The sequence below is a fragment of the Heterodontus francisci genome, chromosome 9 (assembly GCF_036365525.1).
Source record: "Heterodontus francisci isolate sHetFra1 chromosome 9, sHetFra1.hap1, whole genome shotgun sequence".
Taxonomy (NCBI): domain Eukaryota; kingdom Metazoa; phylum Chordata; class Chondrichthyes; order Heterodontiformes; family Heterodontidae; genus Heterodontus; species Heterodontus francisci.
This window is the reverse complement of record NC_090379.1, coordinates 96708220-96736135: the sequence shown is the minus strand read 5'-3', so window position 1 is coordinate 96736135 and position 27916 is coordinate 96708220. Positions and strand designations below refer to the sequence as shown.

At 39.6% G+C, this 27916-nt stretch overlaps 1 protein-coding gene and 1 long non-coding RNA gene across 8 annotated transcripts in view; one reads left to right on the top strand and one right to left on the bottom strand.

The window, feature by feature from the left end:
• The window catches only part of LOC137373929 (polypeptide N-acetylgalactosaminyltransferase 11-like), a 38986-nt gene extending 12107 nt beyond the window's left edge, over positions 1-26879 (top strand). For 6 of the 7 annotated variants that reach the window (XM_068039560.1, XM_068039554.1, XM_068039557.1 and 3 more), the window contains exons 9-12: positions 3860-4084; positions 12456-12560; positions 14935-15072; positions 23783-26879. In XM_068039560.1, the coding sequence (XP_067895661.1) occupies positions 3860-4084; positions 12456-12560; positions 14935-15072; positions 23783-23914 (600 nt within the window). In that variant the 3' untranslated portion in view covers positions 23915-26879. The remainder of the gene's footprint in view (positions 1-3859; positions 4085-12455; positions 12561-14934; positions 15073-23782) is intronic. The other variant, XM_068039561.1, reaches the window with a different exon arrangement.
• On the bottom strand, positions 984-27916 carry LOC137373930 (uncharacterized). Its single transcript, XR_010975737.1, has 3 exons — positions 27725-27916; positions 17527-17603; positions 984-6644 (listed from the first exon to the last, which is right to left on the bottom strand). It is a non-coding gene; the product is annotated as an uncharacterized lncRNA (long non-coding RNA).

The following is a 27916-nucleotide window of genomic DNA, read 5'->3' as shown; positions in this document are numbered from 1 at the left end:
TCAGGAATAGAGTTGAGCAGAAGAATAATGTACAGTAACAGCCAAGTCAAGTTTATTCTGTGCGGTCTTTTTTTTGCCCAGCTTGCTGACTGGCCTTTCAATCAAAATGTGTGTTCATGAATGGATTTACTGGCTCAGTAACAGATTTTTGAACGAAAGTCTGTTTTTCCATGTTAACATAATACACAAGGGCAATAGGTTAAACTTGCTCATTTTTCAATTTTGGACTCTTTTCCCAACTTTAAATTTGTCTGCAGCAAAAAGACTGTATATTCATGAAACCTATGAATTTAAATTTACATCCTATGTATCATGAATGGGGTAGTGTGTTGCAGAATTTTCCTTTACCAATGAATTACAGACCAGACACTCCACGGATTGTTCCCCAGAGTTTCCTTTCCATAAATGGTGTTAAATCGCATACTCCGATGGTTGAAGACTAATATTTGGATTTATTTAAATTATAATTGTTACAACCGAGGCAGGAGGAGTGTCTTTCTTTAGTTTCACCACTTCACAGGTCACAACATATATTTAAATGTTTACCCAGTTACCGATCCAGCCAATTATCGACTCGTACTCCATTTTTATTTCCGAATAAAATCCACCAACCAGGTTTCTTTAATAAACAATTACCAGTTTGAGTATTTCTGAAAATAGAGACATCTTGTCGAAGCTTTTCATTTTGCACTCATCAGGACTATTTGAAAGAATACCAATGTAAAGAAAAGTAACACATTTATACTGAGAAGAGAGTGCTTATTGGTTGGCAAGCAGACTCTTGGAGGCATTGCCATTGAGAGTGCACCAGTTTATGGTGACTGACTGTTAACTGCCAAGCTTTGTTTGACATTTAAACCAGGCAGCTTGACTGATTTAACCAGAATCAAGCTGCCTGGTTTAAATGTCAAACAAAGCTCGGCAGTTAACTGTCAGTCACCATAAACTGGTGCACTCTCAATGGCAACGCCCCTACCAATCGAGACTGTCTTCTCCTACAGTATAAATTTATTGCTTTCCCTTACATTGGTTTTCTTGCAGATTGTGCTGATGAGTGCAAGAGGAAAAGCTTCAACAAGATGTCTCTATTTTCAGCAATAGTCAAGTTATGTACCAGCAAAGGACTAATTACCAATTTATTATAAAACAAACTTATTCTTTAAAGATGCAAAGCATTAAGACACAGATTGAAATATGAAAGTTCCCCTCTAACGTGGCCCCACACACAGAAAAATAAGTTTCTTTTCCTGAAGAGATCTCTTTACAAAAAAGACCGAATACTCTGGCAAAATACTTGTAAATCCTTGAAGGAAAAGGATAAGATATGGAATGGTATCAGTTGTCCCTTTTATTCTAGCATCTCAAATACACATAGACAGCTGTCACTGGGATCTTTTTGGAGCAATTATCTTCAGGTGATGAGGCTTAGTCTGGCAGGCTTTGCAGGAGAAATGTGGCATCAGTTTCTCTTTCTCACACTGGATTCTCAGGATTTCTCGGAGGTGGAGAAAGAATGAACTGGGTGCTTCTCTCAGCAGGCTGCAATCCCAGCTGACTCAAAACAACATCCAAAACAAAACCAACTCTTGACTGCCATAAATTTTGACATGTCACTTCTCTGTAAATAACGCTCCCTAGTCAAGGCTTCTGTTATTGATCTTGACATGTGACATCCAGTAAGGGTTGTATTTTAAACAGTACTCTCAAGTCCTTCCAGTGACCTTTTTTTAAAATCCCAGCATCTGTGGAATCACTTCAGTCCACCAAAGGAATCCATTTCCACAATTCTAAAATTCAAGTCCTCACATAATAAGTGGAAGTACTTTCATAGCATAATATGGAAGTAGAAATTTAGCAATAGGCCATCAGTAAAATACTTGACCTGCATGATGTATGAATTGTCCCAAAATAAGTCTGAAAACAATGGTCCATGGAATCACTCATGTCTATTTTCATGTGTAGTAGGCCTTGCAGAACAGTGAACTAAAGATTACAGGACAAACCTATGCTTCACTCAAATGTCTGGTAGTACTTGGACAAATATCATCGCTAAAGATGCTTTGACAAAGTTCTTTCAGACACACTGAACAGTATGCTTTGCTATTGTCAGGATCTCTCACTTGCTGAGACCTAAAACAGTGCATTCATTTTTGAACTTCAGCTAGAGTAAAGCTTTCAACTTTCTTGATATTGAATTTTGTCTACTGGCTGAGTTGCGTTCAGCATTTCAAGACATAATTCTGGTTTAAAATTAGCTGCACCTTCGATCTGTAATTTACATTACCCTTTCTATCTAAAGTTTTTTTTTAGAGAGATAAACAAATGTTCTGTTTGACACAGGCTGACGCTCTGCTTTCATCACATACCCTAAGCATGATGTTTGGACAAAGATTTTATGATCCTATAGGATGAGAAGTTCTACAGAAAGTGTCTGCTCCCAAGCTGCTTGCCAGCAGTATTAATGTTTAACAAAACAACCACATGTGACTGAGCAATGCTCAGTGTACAAGGTATCTTTTGCTTGCATTTAAAATTATGGAACAAATCAGTAGAATACCTCTCCCTCTTAAAACCTGTCACCCATAACCTGAGCTAACAATGGATATATTGGTTTCATGTGCCAAACTACCATAACCAGTAAATCAGCATCCACTAATTGGAAACTTAGAGAATGTGTTGATAAAATAATATTTGCATGTTAATCGAACTTTTCTTTTAAACATCAGATTTGTAGTCAGTACATGCATTTCATGGCTGTAGTGCGTTTTTGCTTTTTTATATTCCACCCCCTTTAAAATGTTGTCTTTGCTTACAAGATATTAACTCCTTTGCTTGACTGGATGGATAACAAACATCCAGTTAGGGTGTACAAGTCACTTTTATGTCTGAGGCTATAAACTATATTGTAACCTAACCCAACCCATCCTTACCCAGCATGCATTTCTAGTGGGATCACTTGTATAGAGATTTAAAAGCAGGAACTACTACTACTTCCTCATAACCGATATTAAATGACTGACTTGTACCAGCTTACTGCTGTCACAGGTGAGATTAGCTGATATCACTAGCTGGGACCAAGCCTGGCCACTCCCTAGTTTAGAGAACTGAGGCAGTGACTTTCTTTCTAAACCATTAGAACATTTCCACTACAGCTTTTACAGTTTCTGATGGGCCACTTTCAATTGGCTTGGTTTTCTAGAGCTGAATTTCACGTTTTGGCTTCAGTTAAGGTATTTTGCTGGAGATTGGTGATAAACTCCTTGAAATGTGAAATCCAAAATTTCTGCTTCAAATGCTTACAGTTGTAGCCTAGCTTTTTAACAGGAGACAACTTCTCAACTGGAACTCCTACACTTGTAATGTTACTTTGGCATGTGTGTGTGTAATGCCTTAGAATTTTGCATTAACATTGCTATCTTTTCCACAAGTATTAAAAGTATAGTGTGAGCAACTGATTTTTTATTTATCTTTGTAGTTCTCAACCTGAATAATTTATAATAAAGCCTCAAAGCATGTTCTAAGGGATAGCTGGTTTTGTGATGTGAACTACCTTCCTTGAGTTCTCATGGAGCCAGAAGATTTGTTCTAGTTCCTAATATTTCTTTGAAGCTGAAGCATTTCCCTTAAACCATAAATACATAGAAGCAGAGAAAGAAATAAGAACTTGTATTTATGTAATGCTTTATTGTAAACTCTTTTTATTATAATGAATTTTGTTGTGCAGCTACTGTTAGTGGGCTTTGGGGAGACATGAATTGCATTAAATGATCAGTCTTTGGATACAGGCACATGACCTGCACTTTTTTTTTTTGCTGCTGCTGTTCAGTTCGAAAATAGAGAAATTGTTTGTGAATTTCAGGAACGGTACTTATCCTTGAGACCTGAGCTGAGGAAACAAAGTTACGGTGACATTAGTGAGCGTTTGGAACTGAGAAAGAAGCTGAACTGTACATCTTTCGAGTGGTATCTGGCCAATGTCTACCCAGAGATGAAAGTTAATGGACCAAATGGAAAAGTTAAAATACAACAGCCACTATTTATTAACAAAAGTCCCAAACGATCTAAAATACTGCAGCGGGGAAGGGTAAGATTCAACAGACCTGCACTGAGTTGTATAAGATTTTGAATTTTTTTTTGCCTTCTGTGCACCTACTTTCAATACATCTATTTTGCTGCAGAATGGGATGCAACTGCTTAACCTGAGAAAAAAATGTGGCAAAGAAGCTAAATTGAGAATAAGAAAGTGAAAAATATTGACTATGAACAGCTTTAACATATTAAAAAGTTTTAAAGTCACTAAGATTTAAATGTGTGAAGCAGATTTGCAACAAAACTATACAAATGGTGAGGGAATGGAAACAAAGGGCTGAATTTACCGGTCGCGACGCGGGGGCTGGTATCGTTCTGTGGGGAGAGGCCAGCAACATCGAGAAGGGCCCGCCACATATTACCAGTGGCGGGGGGGACCACGGTGCAGATCCCCCTTGCCGCCTGACAGTGGGCCCTTTATCAGTATATGCAAAGTAGCATTCATCATACATTAAATAAACGTGCCTGCAGGTGACAGACATCTCGTGCCAATATTACAGCCGCCGTTTGCGCTCTGCGAGGCTTTTGAACTTCACACGGAGTTCCGAGGGGAGGAGGAATAAAATTTTTTGGGCAAGAGGAGAAAACAAAGGTTGGTTGTGAATGGTGGGATGGGGTTAGAAGCCAAATGGTTGGTTGGGGGGGGGGAAAGTTTGGGAAGGGAATAAAGTTATTTTGACATTAAGTGCCACTTAAATGATCATTTGGGGGTTTGGGGAAGGGCCTCCATCACCATGTTTTAATTAAAATTTCACAATGCTAAACTTTAAATGTTAAAATTTCACTGAAGGGCTTAAAGCCCTTTTAAAATGGCGCAGGCGCCTGTGCTATGGCGCCAGACACCATTGCCAGCAACGTGGCGGCCGCTCTGCCCTCTCTATTTAAATGAGCTCTTGCTTGTAATATTGTGGGGGCTTGGGGACGGCGCATCCATGTGGGATGTCATTAGAGTGTGCTGCTGTGAACTGTGGTGCACTCGTTAAAATTCAGCCCAAATTTCTTTTTGTGCATCTATCAATTTTGCACAGACTCTTCTCCGTTTGCTCTCTTTGTTCATATTGGACTTGCAAATTTGTCTCACCTGAATGGAGGCTTGCAATTTTTTTAATCAGCTAGGCTCTGCTACCTGCCAGTTTATGCGATGGCTTGTGCTTTGGTTTCCTAATAGTGTCTGATGGTGTGTTGGCTATCCCCTGACAAATGCAATAAACAAAAAAAGTTCGATTGTGCTCTTTGGGGGTGGGGGTGAAGAGATTTTCCTTCTATTGAAAAGGAATAGGGTCTAGTAAGAAAGTAGCATTTGAAGCAAATGAAGCCCAATTAAAGCTTTTATCGATGTTATCCTACTGGAAGGATTACAGTTGTGTCAACTTGAACAAGCAGCATTCCTTCTTAGTATAAATACATTAAATGGGAACAGTCTTTGAGGAATACATTTCATTTGAGAGGTTTTTTTTTTGTCCTCTTGTAGGTACGTATTTTTTTTCTGTTGCACATCTGTTAACAAGAAGCAAATTTTTAAATCTGCTTCAGTAAAGCTCACCAAGAGAATCTATCCTTAACAGAACCTGGCTCCACTGGGAGTTGCCTCACTTCCTAGCTGCCGATTCAGACCTAGTTAGTATGGAAATCACAACTCCGCATCAGAACTTTTAAACATGTAGGTAACTATAACTGCTTTGTTTCCATATTTGAGTATGTAATTTGCACTAAAAAAAAATCCTCCTGGGAGCTAATGGTACAATTTACTTTCTTTATATTGCATCGCATGAATTTTTCCTTTTTTTTTTTAAATGTGGTTTTGTAGCTCCTTTTTTATAATGTCTGAAGCGGGTAGGTGAGTACTAATGACTATATTTCAGGCTAAGTGTGGTAGTTCTGGATCTGGCATTCATACTCCTGTATAGCTTGGTGCATTATCATTCTGAAAGGAGTTATTCAGTCCTTCAAACTTAGTCCCTCTTGCCACTGTACATTTCGCCCAGAAGTAGCAATTTGGATTATTGGCCAAAATTAGAAATTAACTAATACCATGTTCATTTTGGGCTCAAAATGGCACTTGCTTTATTTAGCTGGGGCTGTCCATTCTTCAGACAACTGTCAGCTTTTTGACTAAAGTTCTGAAGTACTGTTGGCCTTATTTGCACACCTTTCAGCTCTCCATTCATGCTTTTGTAAGTAACAGCAACCTGCAATAGTCACTGTTCAATTTCACAAACAGGAATTCAGACCCTGAATCCTCATAAGAAATGGAGCAGTAATTTTGCTACCAGAACTGATCTTAAAAAAAATATATATACTTAATAAAAGGAGCTGCAGTTTATTCAAACAATTCATCAGAATGAAAGTAAGAATGTCTAAACCAGCAGAACTGCTGTAGTTGAATCTATAGTACTCAGAATCTTGTGCAAAAACACTGAAATGTGTTGCAAATCCCATTGAGACAGTGCTAGTAAATTTATGTTCCAGTTGAGAGTACTGTTCAAACATACAATATTCAATGATATTGATTAATTCAGTCAATGTATGTTGGTGGAGCTCCTGTCAGGCAGCATCTGTGGAGAGAAATGGAGTTAACGTTTCATCAGAATGTTCTATCTGGAGAGAGAAACATAGATAATATCTGACCTGTTGAGTATTTCCAACATTTTCTGTTTTTATTCCAGATTTCCAGCATCTCAGTATTTTGCTTCTGTATTCTACACTGTTTTATTGCTATCTCATGAATAATCACCCAACAGATGAAATAGCACTTCTGTTATAAGATGGGCATTGGAAATGCTTGTTTCATTGACCTTGCGAGCAAGATGAGCGTATCCACCAGATGCACAATGGAGCAGAGGATAGATGCAATGCTGCTGTTCAGTTCTAAGATGTAATGAGTTGGAGCAAATGCAGTTCAGGGCCCAATCTCTTAAATTACATATGATAAACAAGATGTTGTTTTACAGTAGAGAAGTCAAATCCATTCAACATCCATCTGTTATTAAATAGTAATGAATAATCATCCAACCTTGAGGCTGCAGCAGAATGCTTAGTCACTAATGGACGTTGGCTGTATCTGATGTGATCAATATTGCAAGCGATTCAGTGGGCACTAAGTAGTTATGGTAATTACTAAGATGGTTTGACAGTAGAAGTGGGTGTCCCTCAACTTGATTTATTTTTTTGTTTATGCAATGACAAGTATTAAATACCTTTTTCACTTAAAATTATGCAGATTATAGATTATCAGTGAAGTGTTTGACAAAGAAAAATGGTGTGTCCTAATACCCTATCCCATCCACCATCAGAGATGGTTTCGCTACCTCATCATGCCTGTAGCCATTTTTATTATTGCTGGGCCTCCTACAGTTGGTGCTTCCCTATCGTCTACACTGACTCTGATTACAGCAGCAGAAGTGGCACAGGGATAGACTTGAGAATCACCGTTTAAAAACTGTGATATACCTGCTAAACATTTAAATCTTAAGATGCATCTGTTAATTTGTAAAAATATCAATTAATGTTAATGTGTCCAATGGATGATGGAAAACATGGCCAATAGCACTTATTTGACATACCTTCAACTCAAATACTGTTTGAGTTTGCATCTAATCTGTTATAATATTGGACAATCATCCTGGCATAACTCCAGTGGCAGTGGATGGATTTAATTCTATCGGTAGAAGAAAGATTGACAAGCACACAAGTGAAGCGAGAGATTTCCTACTTTTCTTTGCACTATTTAAAAATAATAAACCACATGTTCTAACTGCAATTCTGGGTAGAATCCAACCTTTTTGTACTACTTTTTACTCTAACTGATGATCCTCATTTTTAGGTTACAAGCCATATGGGTTTATACTGACATTCTGGAGAAAGTGTTTATGTCTGATGCAGATATGACCAAAGGCTCAGCTAGATCTGCGTGTAGACATGCAGCCGTTTTTGATGTATTTCCAAATAGGTATTCCATCCAAATAAAAACAGAAAATGCTGGAAGTATTCAGGTCAGGCAGCATCTGAAGAGAAATTAAATTAATGTTTCAGGTCAATGACCTTACAACAGTTTTTAAGTAAGTATCAAGCTGATGCAGGAGGTGGGATATTCCACCCATAGTGACTGAAAACAAAGTAAACTTATAGTGATGGCTGAAGACATTTGACATGACCAACTGCTTATTAACCCCTGTGGTACTTCCAATTGGTTCAAAGCCATTTTGTATTACTATCAACATTCTAAATGGCTTGTGAATCTCCAAGTTAACCATGTGTATGCTGAATCTAATCATTAAAGCAAATTCATAACACAAATAAAAATAAAATCCATTCGAGGCCAAGTTTCAGTACTAGAACCATTGTCATTCCTGATACACATTAATGATTTAGACTTTGGGGTACAGGGCACAATTCAGAAATTTACAGATGCCACAAAACTTAAAAGTATACTAAACAGAGAGAAGACAACAGTAGGCTTCAAGAGGACATAGCCATCTGGTCAAATCAGTGGATACATGGTAGATGAAATTCAATGCAGAAACCTGAGGTGATAAATTTTGGTAAGAAAAATGAGAGAATAAAAGTCAGGAACTTGAGTATTGCTGAAAATAGAGACATGTTGAAGCTTTTCGTCTTGCACTCATCAGAACAATCTGCAAGAATACCAATGTAAGGGAAAGCAACAACTTTATCCTGTATGAGAAGAGAGTGCTGATTGGATGGCAAGTGAACTCTGGTAAAGATATTGTCATGGAGAATGCACCAGTTTATGGTGACTGACCGTTAACTACCAAGCTTTGTTTGAAATTTAAACCAAGTGGCTTGACTCTGGTCAAGGCATTGCCATGATTTGAAAGAGAAAGAGTTTCCAATAACTGAAGGATCGGTAACTAGAGGGCACAGATTTAAGAGGATTGGCAAAAGAAGCAACATGAATATTTTTTTAATGCAATGAGTGATTAGGATTTGGAATGCACTGCAAGAGAGGGTGGTGCAAACAGATTCCTTAACTTTCAAAAAAGAAATTGGACAAATATTTGAAGGAGAAAAGATTTCAGGGATATGGGGAAGAAGCCAGGGAATGGAACTAACTCAGTATGAAAGTATAACCCCAAGCTTCCAGTTGCTTGCCATTTCAATGCTCCCCTGCTCTAATGCTTACATCTCTGTCCTGGGATTGCTGCAGTGTTCCAGTGAACATCAATGCAAGCTTGAGGAACAACATCTCATTTACCAATTAGGCACACTACAGCCTGCCGGACTGAACATTGAATTCAATAATTTCAGAGCATGACCGGGCCCCCCATTTAACTTTTATTTTTTTATTTCATCTCAGTTTGCTTACCCACTTTTTTTTTTCATGTTTGTCCTTGCGGCTGTTCAGTTTATTAACACCCTATCGAAACTAATGCTTTGTCTTTCAACACACCATTAACATATTGTTTGCCTTTGCTCCATGACCTTCTGGTCAGTTATTCTCTGTGACCTTGTCCTATCTACACCTTTTTAAAAATTCATTCATGGGATGTGGGCGATGCTGGCCAGGCCAGCATTTATTGCCCATCCCTAATTGCCCTTGAGAAGGTGGTGGTGAGCTGCCTTCTTGAATCGCTGCAGTCCATGTGAGGTGGGTACACCTACAGTGCTGTTAGGAAGGGAGTTCCAGGAACGGCAATATAGTTCCAAGTCAGGATGGTGTGACTTGGAGGGGAACTTGCAGGTGGTGGTGTTCCCATGTATTTGCTGCCCTTGTCCTTCTAGTTGGTAGAGATCACGGGTTTGGAAGGTGCTGTCTAAGGAGCCTTGGTGCATTGCAGCAGTGCATCTTGTAGATGGTACACAATGCTGCCACTGCGTCAGTGGTGGAGGGAGTGAATGTAGATGGGGTGCCAATCAAGTGGGCTGCCTTGTTCTGGATGGTGTTGAGCTACTTGTTGGAGCTGCACCCATCCATCCAAGTGAAGAGTATTCCATCATACTCCTGACTTGTGCCTTGTAGATGGTGGACAGGCTTTGGGGAGTCAGGAGGTGAGTTACTCGCCTCTGACCTGCTCTTGTAGCCACGGTATTTATATGGCTATTCCAGTTCAGTTTCTGGTCAATGGTTGCCCCTAGGATGTTGATAGTGGGGGATTCAGTGATGGTAATGCTGTTGAATGTCAAGGGGAGATGGTCATTGCCTGGCACTTGTGTGGCACGAATGTTACTTGCCACTTATCAGCCCAAGCCTGGATATTGTCCAAGTCTTGCTGCATTTCTACACGGACTGCTTCAGTATCTGAGGAGTCACGAATGGTGCTGAACATTGTGCAATCATCAGCGAACATCCCCACTTCTGACCACCTGATTGAAGGAAGGTCATTGATGAAGCAGCTGAAGATGGTTGGGCCTAGACACCACCCTGACGAACTACCCTTTGTTATCTCTTGCCCCACCCCAGCTTTACTTGCTTAAAACCTTTCATATTTCTAATATTTGCCAGTTCTGAAGAAGTCACTGACCTGAAACGTTAACTCTGCTTCTCTTCCCACAGATGCTGCCAGACCTGCTGAGTATTTCCAGCATTTCTTGTTTTTATTTCAGATTTCCAGCATCCGCAGTATTTTGCTTTTATTTTAGTGGAACTGACTGGATTGCTCTTCGAGAGAGCTGGGACAGACCCATTGAGCTGAATGAGTCTCTGTCTGTGCTGTATTATTCTATGACTATATGTGCAGAAGAAACAAATGACCTGTTGAATTTCTAGCACAGTGTTACAGTGAACATCTGACTAGAGGTGGGCGTAGTACCCTAGCTAGCACAACCAAAATTACGCTGTTAGAAAGAACTCCCCAGTCAAGAAGTTAATGGCTGCGCCCTTTTTCAGGGTCCAAGACAAAGCAATGATTAACCTCCCTGAGGACTCCAATTCGTATATCACCTAATTCATTGCTTGCAAATTGAGCTTGAAGCTTTAAAGACAGAGATCCTGTGAAATGTGGCTTGTATATCCTTTCACAGCACCAGGACCTAGATAATTTTCCACTATTTCATGACACTTCTTTTCCTTGTTCTGGTGAATTTCATTAACCGTTCTAAAGTAGCTCTCTGCCAGTACACTTCAGAATCTGTCCCTTGAGCAAACTTCTGTTGCGCAGTCTCTGACTGTAATGCCTCAAAGGCAGAATGCCAAAATAAGATCTGTTATTTTACTTCTGTGCTTTGGAGGTGTTTATCAAGACTGGCATAAGATACTATCCACACTTTTTTTGTAATCAATAAATAGATGTTGATAATCTTTGAGAGCCCTCTCATCAGGTCCTACATTAAGTAATGAAACTGCAGCAATTTTTATGTAAGTAAACCTTTTTAGACATTTCCTTCAGATTTCAGATGTATTTGCCTGTAATGCACATTTTGGTGTGATACTGGAAAAATAATGAAAAAAAGAAACAAATATGGTTATTTCCTGCTGGATTTAAGCAGTCAAAAGGTGAATGATAAGCTGGGCTTCATCACAATTGGGTTAGAATATTCTTGCTGTTTGTGCCATACACCATTTCTGGACAGATAGGTTAAGTTTACAGATCTCTATCAGTGAACAAAGAACAGTACAGCACAGGAACAGGCCATTCGGCCCTCCAAGCCTGCGCCGATCTTGATGCCTGCCGAAACTAACACCTTCTGCACTTCCAGGGCCCATATCCCTCTATTCCCTTCCTATTCATATATTTGTCAAGATGTCTCTTAAACGTCGCTATCGTATCTGCTTCCACCACCTCCCCTGGCAGCAAGTTCCAGGCACTCACCACCCTCTGTGTAAAAAAACTTGCCTCGCACATCCCCTCTAAACTTTGCCCCTCGCACCTTAAACCTATGTCCCCTAATAACTGACTCTTCCACCCTGGGAAAAAGCTTCTGGCTATCCACTCTGTCAGTAGTGCTGTAGTATAAGCAACTACTAAGAAGTGCACATAGTTTCCCAACATGCCTTGTGTTTTCCCATATTAGTTCAGTAATTGTTGGCTTAATTGAGATAGAATACAGACAGATTTCCCATCTCTTTCCTTATGGCACTGTGATTACAAATGTTTACACAATTGGTTTGGGAGAATTATGTCATTTGGACTTTAGTTGATTATATCACATTTTAACAGAAATATAGAATGAATATCTCCATGAGGCTGTACTGACTTTATAGTCTAGATAATGGGATAGTAATAGTGGAAGGACTTTTCTAGGTAGATATGTTACTTAAGAACTACAATATTTACTTGAATATAGGGCACACTTTAATCCAAAAAGTTTAAATTGGATTGTTGTCTGTGAATTATTGATTATTTTTCCTTGTGGTCAGACTCAAAGTTTGGGTACAGTATCCCTGTTATTATTTTCTATCTCTGCAGCTGTACAATCTACAGACAAGCAAATGCCTGGTTGCCCAGAAATATCCTGATCAAAAAGGAGGAATAGTGGTTGTTAAAGAATGTGATTGGTCAGATTCAAATCAGGTGAGCAGCTGTTCTGAGATTAATCAATGTTTAAAGTCTCCAAGCCTTTTGGTCAAAATCAATCTGGTTTGTTTTTGTCAAATTAAGCCTGAGTCCCTAATTGTGTTTTCCAGCCAATTTTCTTCTTTCCTCCCACTTGAAGGTACAACTCATGCTCATGTACAGCTCAATTTGCAAGCCTGGGCAATAGGATTTGGCAGGTTATTTGACTAGGGGCCTAGCCACAGACAACCCCAATCCTGTGATTTCTCTCCCAATCTTTATTTTCCTGTCCCTTTTCTAGGAGGAGTGATTGTAGTGTTCAACTGCACTTCTAGCTAAAATCAGCCAGTTCTAATTCCTACATCAAGTAAAATATCTGCTCGAGCACATGTAACACAGTTTGAAAGTGTCATACATACAATGGCTATGACACACAATGCATCTGATTGGCTCAATATTCATGAAACAACAACAAATGACGCCTGGGTAATCTCAAGGAAAAAAAAATGAAAGCCAGTTGTTTCTTGCTGGGTTGTTCTTACTTTGCTATCAGTCTAGCAACAATAATTAGCTGCTAATTGACCTCAATGTGGGCCAATTTATAGGGACAGAAGCTTTCCAAAACTACAACTTTGTGCTGCTTACCAAAGGTATGAAGACAAACACTCTCGTGTTTTTGTAGAATACATAGCATTACATGGTGTAACGCTCCTGCCATTATAAAAGAGCATATCCTTCAGCTTAACCCTGAGCAACACCAGGGGATATGTGCTCAGTTAAGAAAAAAAGAGCTACACTTGGCATGAGATCTGCCTTTGCCCAGTTTCCTGCGTGATTCTTAGTAATTATATGTAACTTCTCTTTTTTTATGATGCATTAAAACCTTATATCTGCCCACTTGATTTCTTGCTATCAATAGTTTCCTGTGTATATTTAATATGAATTTTGCCTGTGTAATGTCACATGTAGTTACACTCTACTGTTAGTATCCCTGCAGCACATTTGCCCTGTTACCCAGGTCTGTTACTGTGTGTGCTGTAGTGCTTGTTTTCTATGAACAGCTTCCTTCAGTGGCTTTGCTCACTAGCTCAACTTGCCTAAAAAAAGCAGTTATGGACAACTGAAGAGGTAGGTCAATATAAAACAAAAAAAAAGCATTTGAGAATATAAAAGCTAGCACAGATCCTGGGGTGTGGGTATATGGAGTCCCAGATCAGCCATGATCTCACTGAATAGAAGAGGCTTGGTGGGCTAAATGGTCTACTCCTGTTCTTAAGTGAGAACAGCAACATTTGATCAGTCAGCCCCACTTCTTTTGAGCTTCATGGTGTAAGGTATATTAAACTATGTTGTCATTACTTTTAAATGGGGTGGTGCTGGATTTTTTTCTTTAAAAGATGTTGCTAACAGCAGTAAAGGACACTGTCCAATCAGTAACTCGAGTCATATTTGAGAATGTCGTATCCAGGAGGAACTAAGGTCATGGCTGAAGCATTGCTGATTTTCTTTTCTGCCTGCAGCTGTGTCCTGATAGTGGAAAACAGGCACAAATGTAATTGCTTTAAGCACACCTGCTCATATATGCAAAGAAGCAAGGCCGACATTTATTAAAAATCTGCAAAGTGACAAACTAAAAGAATTTGATAACGTGTGGGGTGGAGCTGCTGCTGGAGAAAATGTTGAATCTTCAGCAGAAATGTGTACAGGCATATTTCATGCAGTGATGCATCAGATCTGCCAATGACCTGGGGCCACATTTTACAAGTGCTGCAACCCAGGGAGTGGGCATTGACACCATCCCTCAAACATCTGACATGAGGGTTCAGCCACTTGACTTTTTTTCTGACTGCCTCCAGTACCTCAATGACTCCTTTCAGTCAAATATTGTTAAATTTCAGCTGAAACTAGACATATACACAGGATAATGAGAGAATTTATCAAGTACAGTGTTGGAATCTCAATTATCAACAGAGTGTACTGAAACCAATGCATAAGAATTTGCTACTTCCATCACTACTGTGTATGTCAGTTCTTTGTTTGTTCAGAACACCCTTTGATCACCTGAAATCATGAAATAGAAACACAAAATGCTAGAAATACTCTGCAAGTCTGGCAGTATCTGCAGAGAGAGAAACAAAAGTTAACATTTTAGGTCAGTAACCCTTCGTCAGAAGTTCTGGTGAAGGGTCATCGACCCACGGTGTTAACTCTGTTTCTGTCTCCACAGTTGCTGCCAGAACTGCTGAGCATTTCTAGCATTGTTTTTGTTTTAGATTATCAGCATCTGCAGTACCTTTGCTCTTGTCACCTGTTGCTGTTTAAAATGCAGGTTGACAGTTCAGAGAGATTGTGTTTTTGCTTTCCATTCAATCCTTGTTGATGATGCTTATAGGTTTGGATTTACAATGAAGAACATGACCTGATTCTGGCCAACCTGCTTTGTTTGGATATGTCCGAAACCCATTCATCAGACTCTCCTCGTCTTATGAAATGTCACGGTAGCGGAGGGTCACAACAGTGGACTCTAGGGGTAAGATTAGTTCCTGATCTGAAAGCTTTTTACATTTTACCAATATTTCCATACAATGGTTTCATAGTTTCTTGTGTAATTGAACTAACTATGCAACGACGTGGTATATTTGATTCCCATCATTGAATACTAGCATGTAGATTAGTAGCAAGTTCTTTCCCAGCTTATTATAGATCTTGTCTGCTGTTGCCAATAAACACCGATCGGAGGCCAAGGAAGGAAAAGCAATGGGAGCAGCTCCTGGGCTGCTACTGGCTAGTTCCCCAGTTGAATTTGGATCGGTCTGGGAACCGCTACTTACCTTCACTCTTCCTTGGTTCTCCAGGTGCCTAATCCAAGCAAAGGCAAGAGAATACCTCGTTTCTTAAAATTTTTTTTCACAAAACAGAACGGGTGTAATAAATGTTGTTTTAACAATTGAATATGTCAAATAAGCAATATTGACTGATAACCAATAACAAACTATGCCACAAACTGTGCGATGGCTCCCTCATCAGTACAGCTGTCAAGGGGAGAGACTAAATGCAGACATAAATTAGAGGAGGAGGCTACCTGGATCATTGTCATGGCTAGCTCTAGAGTGGAACATATGGGAGCAGTTTCCCCTTCTACCTCCTTGGTTTTAAAAAAGAAATGCATTTAATTTGGAGGACTAACAATTCATTTATTGTCGTTTAGTAGTACAGAACTTGAGTATTGCTGAAAATAGGGACACGTTGTCAAAGCTTTTCGTCTTGCGCTCATCAGGACAATCGCAAGAATAACCAATGTAAGGGAAAACAACAACTTATACTGTAGGAGAAGAGTGTGCTGATTGGTTGGCAAGTGAACTCTGGTAGAGGCGTTGCCATGGCGAATGCACCAGTTTACGGTGACTGACAGTTAACTACCAAGCTTAGTTTAAAATTTAAACCAGGCAGCTCTACTCTGGTCAAGGCAAATGTGCCACACTGCGACCCCTACTGACAATCTTAAATTGGTTATCAGCGTAATTCTTAGAATACTGTGGATTATTTAGCAAGTGTTGGACACTATGTTTTGAATTTAGCCAGCACTGGCTAGTTTCCTCATCAATACATCTGTCAAGGGGAGAGACTAAATGCAGACATAAATAGAGGAGGAGGCTACCTGGATCATTGTCTGGCTGAATTTCAATGCCAGTGTGATGCTAGGTATATAGGCCGTACGTCCCAAAGACTGGTGGATCGTATCAAACAACATATCCCTTCTGTTGTCCGCAATGGGCAAGGAACAGGTCGTACCCAACCAGCTGTGCTTGCAAAACTCAAAACACAGTGTTCAACATTAGATGTGATTCTGCAATTGGACAACATTTGCTAAATAATCCAGTGATCTAAGAACTACGCTGACAACCAATTTAAGATTGTCAGTAGGGCTTGCAGTGTGGCGCATTTGTGCGTACTGGAAGTTACATATATTAATACACTGGGCCCTGTTCTTTGCAGACAGAATATGTACAAACTTTGCGCCTGTTTCAGCTGAACAAAATAAGTGACAGCCATTTGCTGGTTCATTCCTCAGGGCAATGCCTTGACCAATCTGAGTCAAGCTGCCTGGTTTAAATTTTAAATAAAAGTTTGGCAGTTAACTGTCAGTTACTGTAAACTGGTGCATTTGCCATGGCACCGCCTCTACCAGTCAGAGTTCACTGGCCAACCAATCAGCACACTCCCTTCTCATGCAGTATAAGTTGTTGTTTTCCCTTACATTGGTTATTCTTGCGATTGTCTTGAGTGCAAGACGAAAAGCTTTGACAACATGTCTCTGTTTTCAGCATCAACTAAAAATGAATTGCTGATTCGCCTTATGCAGGATAATCTATTGTTTATGCGTGTGTGCTGTTGTAGTGAGGTACATTTACAACTTGGAAAAAAAATCATTTTAGTTTTATTTTTTCCCCTTCAATCCCAACTCTAATCCATCACTACTCTTGTGCTTTCCTGCCGCCAATCCAGGCTTGAATTCCCCAACTCTGTTGCTGCATTCTCTGAAGGGCCCAGTGAAGAAACCATCACTGTTTCCTGATGAGCAGCAGCCTGCTCTCTTGCTGATCTTTCCACCAGTGCACCATGTTAATCTTGCCAACATCCTCCCACTTTGCTCAGTCCACAGCCACTGTTTCCCAGGCTCTGCCAGTGGATCAATAATTGCCGCCTCTCCTTGCATTTCCCTCCAGAATGTCTGGCCATTTCTGAAAAATGCACTTGCCATCCATGACCTTGATAGTGAATGATTGTCAAAGGCAGATTATCAATACAGCAACTTGGCTCACAGGTGGTGACTGTCATGCCCCTTATTGGAGCCTCCATACCTGGCTATACTCTACACCACCTTACCCCACCCAAACTAGTGCACTGACATTGTGTCCCTTATTAGCATATCACACACATTGGTCTCTCTTTCTGGTACCTTTCCCTTCTTTAAGCATCTTACCTTGTTCAGCCCCTCTCACTTGACCTTTTGTTGCTGTTCTTCCCCATGCCTTTCAAGCCAAACAACTCCCTCTTCTCCTGTAATAAAAACAAGAAATGCTGGAAATACTCAGGTCTGGCAGCATCTGGAGAGAGAAGCAGAGTTAACGTTTCAGGTCAGTGACCCTTCTTCAGAACTTCTCCTCCTGTGCTTTCCTGATCTGGCCCTGAATCTTTCTCTGGTTTCTCTTCCATCTCCTTGCAAACCATCGTCCCATATCCAGGCCCTATTTCTTAAGTCCTTTGAATGAATCTAGTGCAGGCTGAATGTCATTCTCTGACAACTTCTCTGGCGTCTCCCTGGACCATGGCCCCATTACTGGACAGATCTTCTAAACCCCAACCCTGTGCCCTCCAAGCTCATAGTTCCCCAACTCTGTACAGTTGGTTGCTGCCCCACAGAACTTATTTTGTCATCTCCATGTCATCTTTTCTCTCCTTGTCCAATTCCTACCCACCTACATCCACAACTATTCTGGCACCCTCTGCTGCTTTAACCAATTCCAGTTACTTGGCCCTGACCATCTCCTTTTCACTTGATGATCAGTTACTCCACACCTCCCTTCCCACCAGGACAGCCTGATTGACTCTCCATTTCTACCCTGAACAGTGGCTAAACCAGTTTCCATTGCCCATCATTCCTTTCTACCTGGCTGATCTTGCTTTCACATTGAACAACTTTTTTAACTCCACGCATTTCCTCCAAGTAAAAGAAATGACTTGAGGTCTGAGCTATGGTTTTTTGAAGATTATTTTAAACATTCTTACTCGGGTCCTCTCCCTGATCTCTTCTTTCAATACATAGATAACTGTGCTGATGTTACTCCCTGTCCACGCCCTGCTCTAGAGAATTTCATTATTAATTTTGCTTCTAACTTCACCCCACCACCTTGATGCGGTCAATCTCTGACTCTTGTGTTCTCTTCTATGACTTCTCTATCTCTGGAATTAGACTGCTTACTGTTGTCTACTACAGTCCCCCAACTCTCACCACTGCCTCAAAAATGCTTCTTCTCACTCAGTTTTTGTAAGAACTCCATCCCCTTCTCCCAGTTTTTCTGTCCCATCTGCTATCTATACCTGATCTTCCAAAATGTCCTCCTGTTTACTGGGTCGAGGATCCCCCTCCACTTGGTAAAAAGTGTATTCAACTTTATCCACCCCAGTTCCCTAACTTCTGTCCTTCCTTCTCCTTCCTAGAACCATGAAAGGGTGATAGGGTTACCCTGGTCCTTGCCTTCTACCAATCATCCTTGCCGTTTCTGCTACCTCCAATGCAACGCCACCACCAGCCATATCTCCCCCTCCCTTTTCCATCCAGTATTCTGAAAAGACTGTTCCGTGTGACACCATGATTCGCTCCTTCATTACACAAAAGCCTGCTTTCATTGCCCTGGCACCTTCCCATGCAGGAGATGCAACACTGCTCTTTTACCACCTCATGCCACCATTCAGGGCACCAAACACTGGATGAGCTGGTGTTTTACTTCTACTTCTTCTAACCTAGTACATTGTATTCACTGCTCACAATGCGAGGCCCTCATATTGGGTGATTGTTTTACTGAACACCTCCATTTCACCCACAAGTGCAACTGAGCTTTCACTTTAACTCTGTCACCTTCCTATTCTCTGTTCTCTGCCTCTAGCACTGTTCCATTGAATCTCAGTGGAAGCTCGAGGAGTAGTTCTTCATCTTTCTGCTAGGCACTTTATAGCCCTCTGACCTTTAACATTGAATTTAACAACTTCAGATCTTAACCACAGCCCACATTTTCTCTCAGAAAGCAGGTGGTGGCAATGTGTGATGGGTGCTTCCAAGAATGGGGGAAAGCTCTGGCTAGTGCTTGGGATAAGGATCACCAGCACACCTAGTGTCTACCTGCCTTTTTCTTTCACTAGTCCTGAGCCACTGGAGCCTTCTTCACTTTGCCAGATTTTCCGTGCTTCCTTTTGCATTGCTATTCTGTTGTAACCATTACATGTGCTCTGGATCCCACATACATTTTTTATTTCTCTAGCTTCTCTCATTATCACTTCCTTTTGTCAACACCATTATCACTTGTCATTTAATCATCTCCTTTTCTTTACCTGATCACAAATCTTTTTTGTTGTCTCCACATCCTTTTAAATGACTCTGTTGCTCTTTTGTAACATCTTCCAGTTCTGATGTAAGGCCATTGACCTGAAATGTTCGTGCTACCTTACTCACCCCTGTGGCTGCCTGACCTGCTGAGTATTTACAGTATTTTCAGTTCTTTGAATTTATTTCTACAGCAGAGTGGAATTTTGGGTAAAAATATGCAGAGTAGGTCAGGAGGGATCAGTGGGAGTAACAAAGGTAATAGGGCATTAGTGACTAAGGTTATGTCAGGGAACATTAGGAAAAAGTCAAAGCTAAAGGTACTATATTTGCATTTGAAACAAATTAGATTAATTAATAGCACAGATAGAAGTTAATAGGGTTGATCTAATAGCCATTACGGAGACATGGTTGCAAAGTGACCAAGGTTGGGAACTAAATATTCAAGAATACTTAAGTTTTATAAGAGATAAGCAAAATGGGGAAGGGTAACTCTGATAATAAAGGATGGGCTAAAGACAGCAGAGAGAAAGGATCTTGGCTTTAAAAAAATCAGGAAATAGAATCAATTTGGCTGGAGCTAAGGAACAGCAAGGGACAGAAAACAATGGTGGGAGTAGTAGGGCAGAGTATAAATCAGGAAATTAGAGGTGCATGCAATGAGGGTAATCCAGTAATTGAGGGACTGTAATATTCATATAGACTAGCCAAAGTGAATTTGCAGTGATAGCGTGAAGGACGAGTTTATGGAAGTATACAAGATAGTTTTCCAAATCAGTATGTCAAGGAACCAACTAGAGAACAGGCCATTTTAGGTCCAGTATTGTGTCATGACACAAGGTTAATTAATAACTTTATAGTAAAGGGACCTTTAGGGAAGAGTGACCGTAATATAATAGAATTTTGTATTAAGTTTGAGAATGATTTAGTCAAGTTCAAAACTAGGGTCTTAAATCTAAGCAAAGGAAACTAGATAGTATGAGGGGTGAGTTGGCTAAGGTAGATTAGGAAACCACATTAAAAGATGAGCAGTAGACAAACAATGGCTAGCATTTAAAGAACTGATACATAATTTGCAACAAATATACTTTCCTTTAAGCAACAAAAACAAGCCATAGAAAAAGTGGTCCAACCGTGGCTAAAGAGAGGAGTTAAAGATAGTTCAAAGGAAGAGGCTTATAATGTTGCCAGAAAGAGTAGTAAACTTGAGGTTTGGGAGGATTTTAAAATTTAGTTAAGGGGAACTAAGAAATTGGTAAGGAAAGAGAATATAAGAGTAGACTAGCAAGAGACATAAAAACAGATTATAAACATTTTTATATGTAGACAAATAGGAAGCTATTAGTGAAAGTGTACATGGGCCCATTAGAGGCAGAGACAGGTGAAATTATAATGGGGAAATAAGGAAATGGCAGAGACACCAAACAAATACTTTGTATCTGTCTTCACTGTAGAAGACACAAAAAACATTCTGGAAATAATGGGGTGCCGAGGAACTTAAAGAAATCAGTATAACTGGAGAAAGTAATGGGATTAAGTGGTGACAAATCTCCTGGACCTGATCCCTAAGCTTTTAAAAGAGTTAGTTGCAGAGGTAGTGGATACATTGGTTTTGATCTTCCAGAGTTCTTTAGATTCTCTAACAGTTCCCAAGGATTGGAAGGTAGCAAACATAACCCCACTATTTAAAAAAGGAGAGAAAATGAAACTGTAGGCCAGTTAGCTGAACATGAGTAGTGGGCAAAATGTAACAGGGCACTTACACAGAATTATAAAAAGAAATCATGTTTGACAAATCTGTTAGTTTTTTGAGGATGTAACTAGTAAGGTGGATAAGGGGAACCAGTGGATGTAGTGCATTTGGATTTTCAAAAAGCATTCAAAAAGGTGCCACAGAAAAGATTATTACAAAAAATTAGGACTCGTTGGATTGGGATTAATTTATTTGGATTGAGGATTGGTTAATGGACAGAAAACCAAGTGTAGGAATAAATGGGACATTTTTGGGTTGGCAGGCTGTAACTAGAGGATGCTGCAAAGATCAGTAATTGGGCCTCAGCTATTTACAATCTATATTAATGACTTAAATGAAAGGACTGAATGTAACATATGTAAGTCTCTGACGATACAAAAGTTAGGCAGGAAAGTAAGCAGCGAGGTGGACACAAAGAGGCTGCAGGGGATATAGACAGGTTGGGTGAGTGTGCAAGAACATGGCAGATGGAACGCAATGTGGCGAATCGTGAAGTTAACCACTTTGGTAGGAAAAATAAAGAATGCTTTTTGAACAGAGAGAGACTAGGAAATGTTTGCATCCAGAGGGACCTGGGTGTCCTTGTATATAAATTACAGAACATTTCCTGCAGGTACAGCAAGTAATTAGGAAAGCAAATGGTATGTATGCTTTTGTTACTAAGGGATTGGAATATTAGAGTAAAGAAGTCTTAGTACACTTATCCAGGGCATTGGTGAGGCCACATGTGGGCCCAAGAGAAAGTGCAACAAAGGTTCACTAGACTGGTTTCTGAGATGAGAAGATTAGGCCTACATTCTCTGTAATTTCGGTGATCTAATTGAAACATATAAAATTCTTAAGGGGTTTGATAGGGTAGAAGCTGAGAAAATGTTTCCACTGGCTGCGGAATCTAAAATGTAGGGCCATATTCTAAGAATATTCAGAATTTAGGACTGAGATGAGGGGAAACTTCTTCACTGGAAGGGTTGTGAATCTTTGGAATTCTTTACCCCAGAGAGCTGTCTAAGCTTAGTAGTTGAGTATATTCAAGACAGAGGTTGATAGACTTTTGGGTATTAAGCGATATGGGGATAGTGTGGGAAGGGGAACCAGCGGATGGTGTATTTGGATTTTCAAAAAGCAGTTCATAAGGTGCCACGGAAGAGGGTATTACACAAAATTAGGACTTGGTATTGGGGATTATACATTAGTTTGGATTGAGGTTTGGTTAATGGACAGAAACCAGAGGATAGAGGGTAGATCAGCCTTGTTCGTCTTGTTGAATGGCGGAGCAGGTACGAAGGGCCAAATTGCCTACTCCAGCTCCTGTTTCTTGTGCATTGTTGCCTCCCAAATCATTGCCTATATTTCAGGCAACATCATATTTGAATCTCAAATAACATCCTTTTGTCTTTGTAATCTTCAATAGAGACAGCCACACCATCCTGTTCCATTGTTCAGCTCAGTGCGACTGACCTCACTTGGTTTCAGTCGTAGCCGGAGCATCTCCAACAATGATTTCTCTTCCTGTCCTGCCTCACACTGTTACCTCTGGAGTCCACTAGCGATCTATCCTTGACCCCTTTTTCTTCCTTTAGTGACATCAACCTAAAATGTGGAGTCAGGTTCCACATGTACATTGACAATTTCCAGTTCTAATCCACTATTTGCCTCGACCCCTGCGCTACCTCTGTATTGTTGATTTATTCCAATGCTGTTATGGCTATCCTACACCCTTCATAAACTTCAGCTTATCTGTCTCATGTCTGCTATCTTGCATAAAGTTCCACCCACCCATTATTCCTGTGGTCTCTAATGTACATTGGCTCCCAATGCCTCCAATTTAAAATTCTCACCTCGTGCTTAAACTACTTCCTTGCTTTGTCCCTCCCAATTTTTAAACCCACCCCACCCCCAAAAACACTCCATTCCTCCGGCTGGTTGTACATCCTGCTCCCTTCGCCCATCTAATAACAGCTGTAAATTAAGCTGCCTAGTCTCCAGGTGCTGGAATTGCTTCCCTAAACCTCTCCACCTATCTCCTTTTAAGACCCACTATTAAGCCTTTTTGATCAAGCTTTAGGTCACCACCTCTGATATTTCTGTCTGATGCCTCTGTTTAAGTGTTGTGAAATTTTTAGTATGTTGCTAATAATAAGTGCAAGTTGCTAATATTTATTGAAATTCTGTAACAGTACAATAACTTTTGCAGGAGAATGCGGGACCATATTACCATCATTTTATATACTGATGGTAATATGTATTAGAGCTATTATCACAGCAGGAATGTGATGAGTTCCAAAGCCACTTTCAGGTTGCTGCAGACCATTCGTTTAAAAAAAAAACTGGTTGTCTATTTAAAGCTAAAGTTTATGCAGTAATCTTTGTTTCATGTTTTTATAGGTAAATAATTCTTTATATCAGATATCGGCTGGACAGTGCCTGAAGGTGATAGATCCGGGTAGTCCTAAAGGATATGTTGCCATGGCAATTTGTGATGGCTCCAGATCGCAGCAGTGGAAGTTGGACAACTGATGTGAGAAACAGACTAAAATACTCCATGGGGAGCAGTTTTTAAAAACTCTGAAATTGATTCCTAAGACATGTCAGCATGGAAAGGATAGCAATTAATGTTTGAATAGAAATGCTGGATCTTGGTAGAACTGCCCACTTTTAATTAGGTGAATAAGTAATTTTAACAAAGTATGTTGACTTTTACAATTATTGAAATGGAAAATTTTAATTGTGAAAAAAATGAAATCAGTTACGTTTTTAATTTTCAAAAAATGAAGTCCACTAAAATAAGTTCCCCCAGTGACTTGGATTGCAACTGCACTATCCAGTGAGGTGAATCCTGTAGACCAGGTTCTAGGTTTGATGCTTGGTCCGTGATGAGTTTGATCTCACATTGTGCGGTATTAGGGTGTTGCACTGTTTCTTTACTCTGGGCTAGAGACGGGAAGAACAAAGCAAGGTTCCTGTTTCACTGACTCCCAATCAGTTGGAATGCGTATGTGTGCTTATGGAGATCACCTAACTACAGGATCGGCTTTGACCACGATACCATCCACAGTTGAATAGTCTGCCAAACGCCTCATCTGGACTAATGCTTGAAGAATGAACGACCTTTTGTGCCAGCAGCCAAGGAACTGTGTCAAAGCATGCATAAGGGAGAAGGGATAAAGAATCATGTTTCAACTGGGCACAAATATTTAAAAAAATTAACTTAAAGTAAGTTCTGAAATCAATAATTAAAATGTCCAAATTATACTTGCTTTTCTGAATGGACTGTACCAATTTTGATATGATGTGGTAAATTTCAGATATTCTTCATTACTTGCTCTAGTAATGGTATCATTTGGTGGCACAGCTCAAGTGGAGCAATGTTATTTTGGTTTTGCAACCTTGAATTTCTTAAGATTGTTGTGAAAAGGGTATAAACACACCCTGTTAAAGAGTTGACTATTTTAATGTTGAATGGATGTATATAAAAAATGTTCACATTAAAAACACATTTGTACTAGATAGTAATAAAGATTGCTTATGCCACAGTTACATTGTTGAAAGTGGTGTCTGCTTCAAGAATAGTGAGTGTGGCAGCACCAATTTGTACTCTATTTGTACTGTTGGCTCAGCCTGATTCTCGAAATGAGAAACATGAGTACTGTATTTGTGGAAAGCTTCAGTTACTCATGTTTAAATATGTTTCTAATGTTACTGTCCTGTCAGCTGTTTACTAATGCAGCAAGAGGTTTTCCTGTTTTCTTTGAATCAGTGACTTGGCAAATGCAGGAGGAGGATTTCCTCTGTTCACTGTGCAATAACGAAAATAAATACAGATTTCCTCAGGTCAGCATTTCTAACCAAAGTGTAAATCTGTTCCGCTTATATAATTTCACTAGAAAACCTAAGAAATCTTGTTGCTCTGATGCTGCTAATTTAACGACCAGAAGAAATTTCCTATAAAGTCCTTTTAAAGGTGGTTCAACAGACTTTAAGAACTGTTTAAGTTACAAGGCTTTTTTGAATTTTCTGCTCCAGTGGTATGCTAGTCACATAGGTATGATTATGTTACTGGACTAGTCATCCAGAGGCTAATAATCCAAAGAACATCCTAGCAATTCGAGAATTTGAAACCAGTTTTTGTTTAAATCTCAAAATTAAAAAAAATGGCAGCAGTAAAAGTGGCCATGAAGCTGTTGGATTGTTATGTTTTAAAAACACTGATTCACTAATGTCCTTTTATGGAAGGAAACCAGCCATTCTCATGTGTTTGAGACTCCAATTCCAAAAGCGCTCTGAAGTAGCCTTGCAATTCACTCAGCTGTATTCAACCACTCCTGAAAATGAATTCAAGAAAAGCAGACTTCTTCCAACTTTATTCCAAGCAAATTTAGCAAGTTTTCATTTGAGTTATTCTGACCAAATTCCTTATTCAAACATTTATTTTGGTGGTTGATTTCAGGAGTGTACTTCTACAGAACTGGACCAGAAAATCTCAAACCCAATCAAATACACCTTTTTACTACAGATGCTTTCTGGAGATTTACATTAAATTTATATTGTGAGTGTATTTATCCTATCGTATCTGTTGGCAGGAATTTGTTAGAAGTGTAACCTTAGAAATGGTGTCTACAAATTGTGAGTAACAATGATATTGGTTGGTGTGGAGCAGCTTAAAACCACTAATACTGAATGTAGAGATGTTTGCTAGGGTTTTCTGCTGATGTTCTCTGACAACTTGCAATTTTTCCCTATTTTGATGGATTGGAAAGTCACAGGTTTGTGAGCACTTAAGTAGAAAACCCTAGTTGTGCAGTTACACATTTGGAAATGGCTAAACAAATAATTCCATTGGACTGGAAGCACCTTTAACCATTGGAGCTGTACTACTTTCAAGTTAATTAGACAAGGATTTAGCAAAGCTTTATAAACAAATCTCTTTGATTTTGCTCTACCATAAGTCCTTTTTCAAAATTACACACCCAGCAATTGACAGACTTTGCCATTTCTCAATAGGTTCCATTGTCTCCACTAATGTTCTGTGCAGACACATGTTCTGAACTATCACATCCCAGCATGTGGAATAATAATTTTTTCAAAGTCGATCTTTTAAATTGTATTTGGGATTTTTTTCTTAAAATGTAATCAGATTTTAATAGATGAACACTAATGGTTGCTGATAACATGATTTGGTTGTAACTGAAATGGTTTAATTAGTGTCTTTAAGTCAGGAATAAATTCACGCCTAGTTTAAAAATGGTTTAGGTCATATTTGTTTACATTAATGATGTGGCTGAGACATATTTTGGACCAGCAAAAGAGCAATTCATCTGAAGTCAAAGCAGCAAATAGTTAGCTGTGAATTAGATATCCTGTTTGTGTCAGTTATGTCCTATTGTTAATTTTAAGAGAAATTCTCTGTATTGAACTGTTAACCATTTTATTGAATGAAAAAGCTGCTAGATATTTATTGGAATAAAGATCTAATTTTAAATCATCCTGTTTTGATCATCGAACTAATGCAGTGGAGCTCTTTTAGCCATTTGATTTTGAATAATTTAATTTAATGATTGTGACATTTTCTACTTGCTGTGAAACAAAATGAACTTTCACAACAAAACACTATCAACATGGGCCAATTAGCAAATTCGCATGTGGTGACTGCATATATTTGTTGCAGTCATTATTTATTTTTAAATATTTGTGTTATCACTGATGACATTTTAAGTCTGTATTCAAGAGAGGTATTTGCAGCCAGGTTGTGAAGCAGCAAAGCTAACAGAATAGCAAGATAAAGGAGCATGTGGAAATCAAACATCACAGCAGGAAAATAATTAGCCTGCCATGAAAGGTCACTGCAGACCTACATTGAGTTTAGGTTTTTGGAGCTGGTACTGTTGATACATGTCCCATTTCAGACCACTCCATCACTATCCCTGGGTAAGTCCTCTCCCACTGCAGGACAGATCCACTGGAGATGAGGAAACCTACTGCCCTCCTCAGCTGATCACATTGATGCTTCATGATGGATATCTCTTTCAGGAAGCTCTGCAGGTACCAAAGGCACAGAATCCACTGTGGGTGGTGGACTTCGGTACCCATGCTCAAGTGTGACATAGTAGTAACACCACTGATGCAGCAAAAGTTACAGACCCTATCAACATATTGGCTGTATTGCTAGAGATCTGTATGCTGGAAGTTTCAGTACAGCTGCAATATGGAAAATTGCCCAGTTATGTCCTGTCCACAAATTAGTAGTGAGTGGCCTGGTTGAATTTATTGTATCAATCAATCAACAGTGTTAGAAGGAAGTATCAGTGCTATTCAGTAGCGTTTACTCACCAATATTCTGCCAAGCCACTCAGTTCCAAAACTGATTACAGCCTTTGTGGAAAGTTAGACACAAACGGAATGCCAGAGGTGAAGGGAGAGTGACTGCACTTGTCATCAAACCAGAAATCAACTAAGTGTATCACCAGGGACCTGTCGTGAAATGGAAGTCACTGGACATTGAGGAAAAACTCTCCAGTGGAT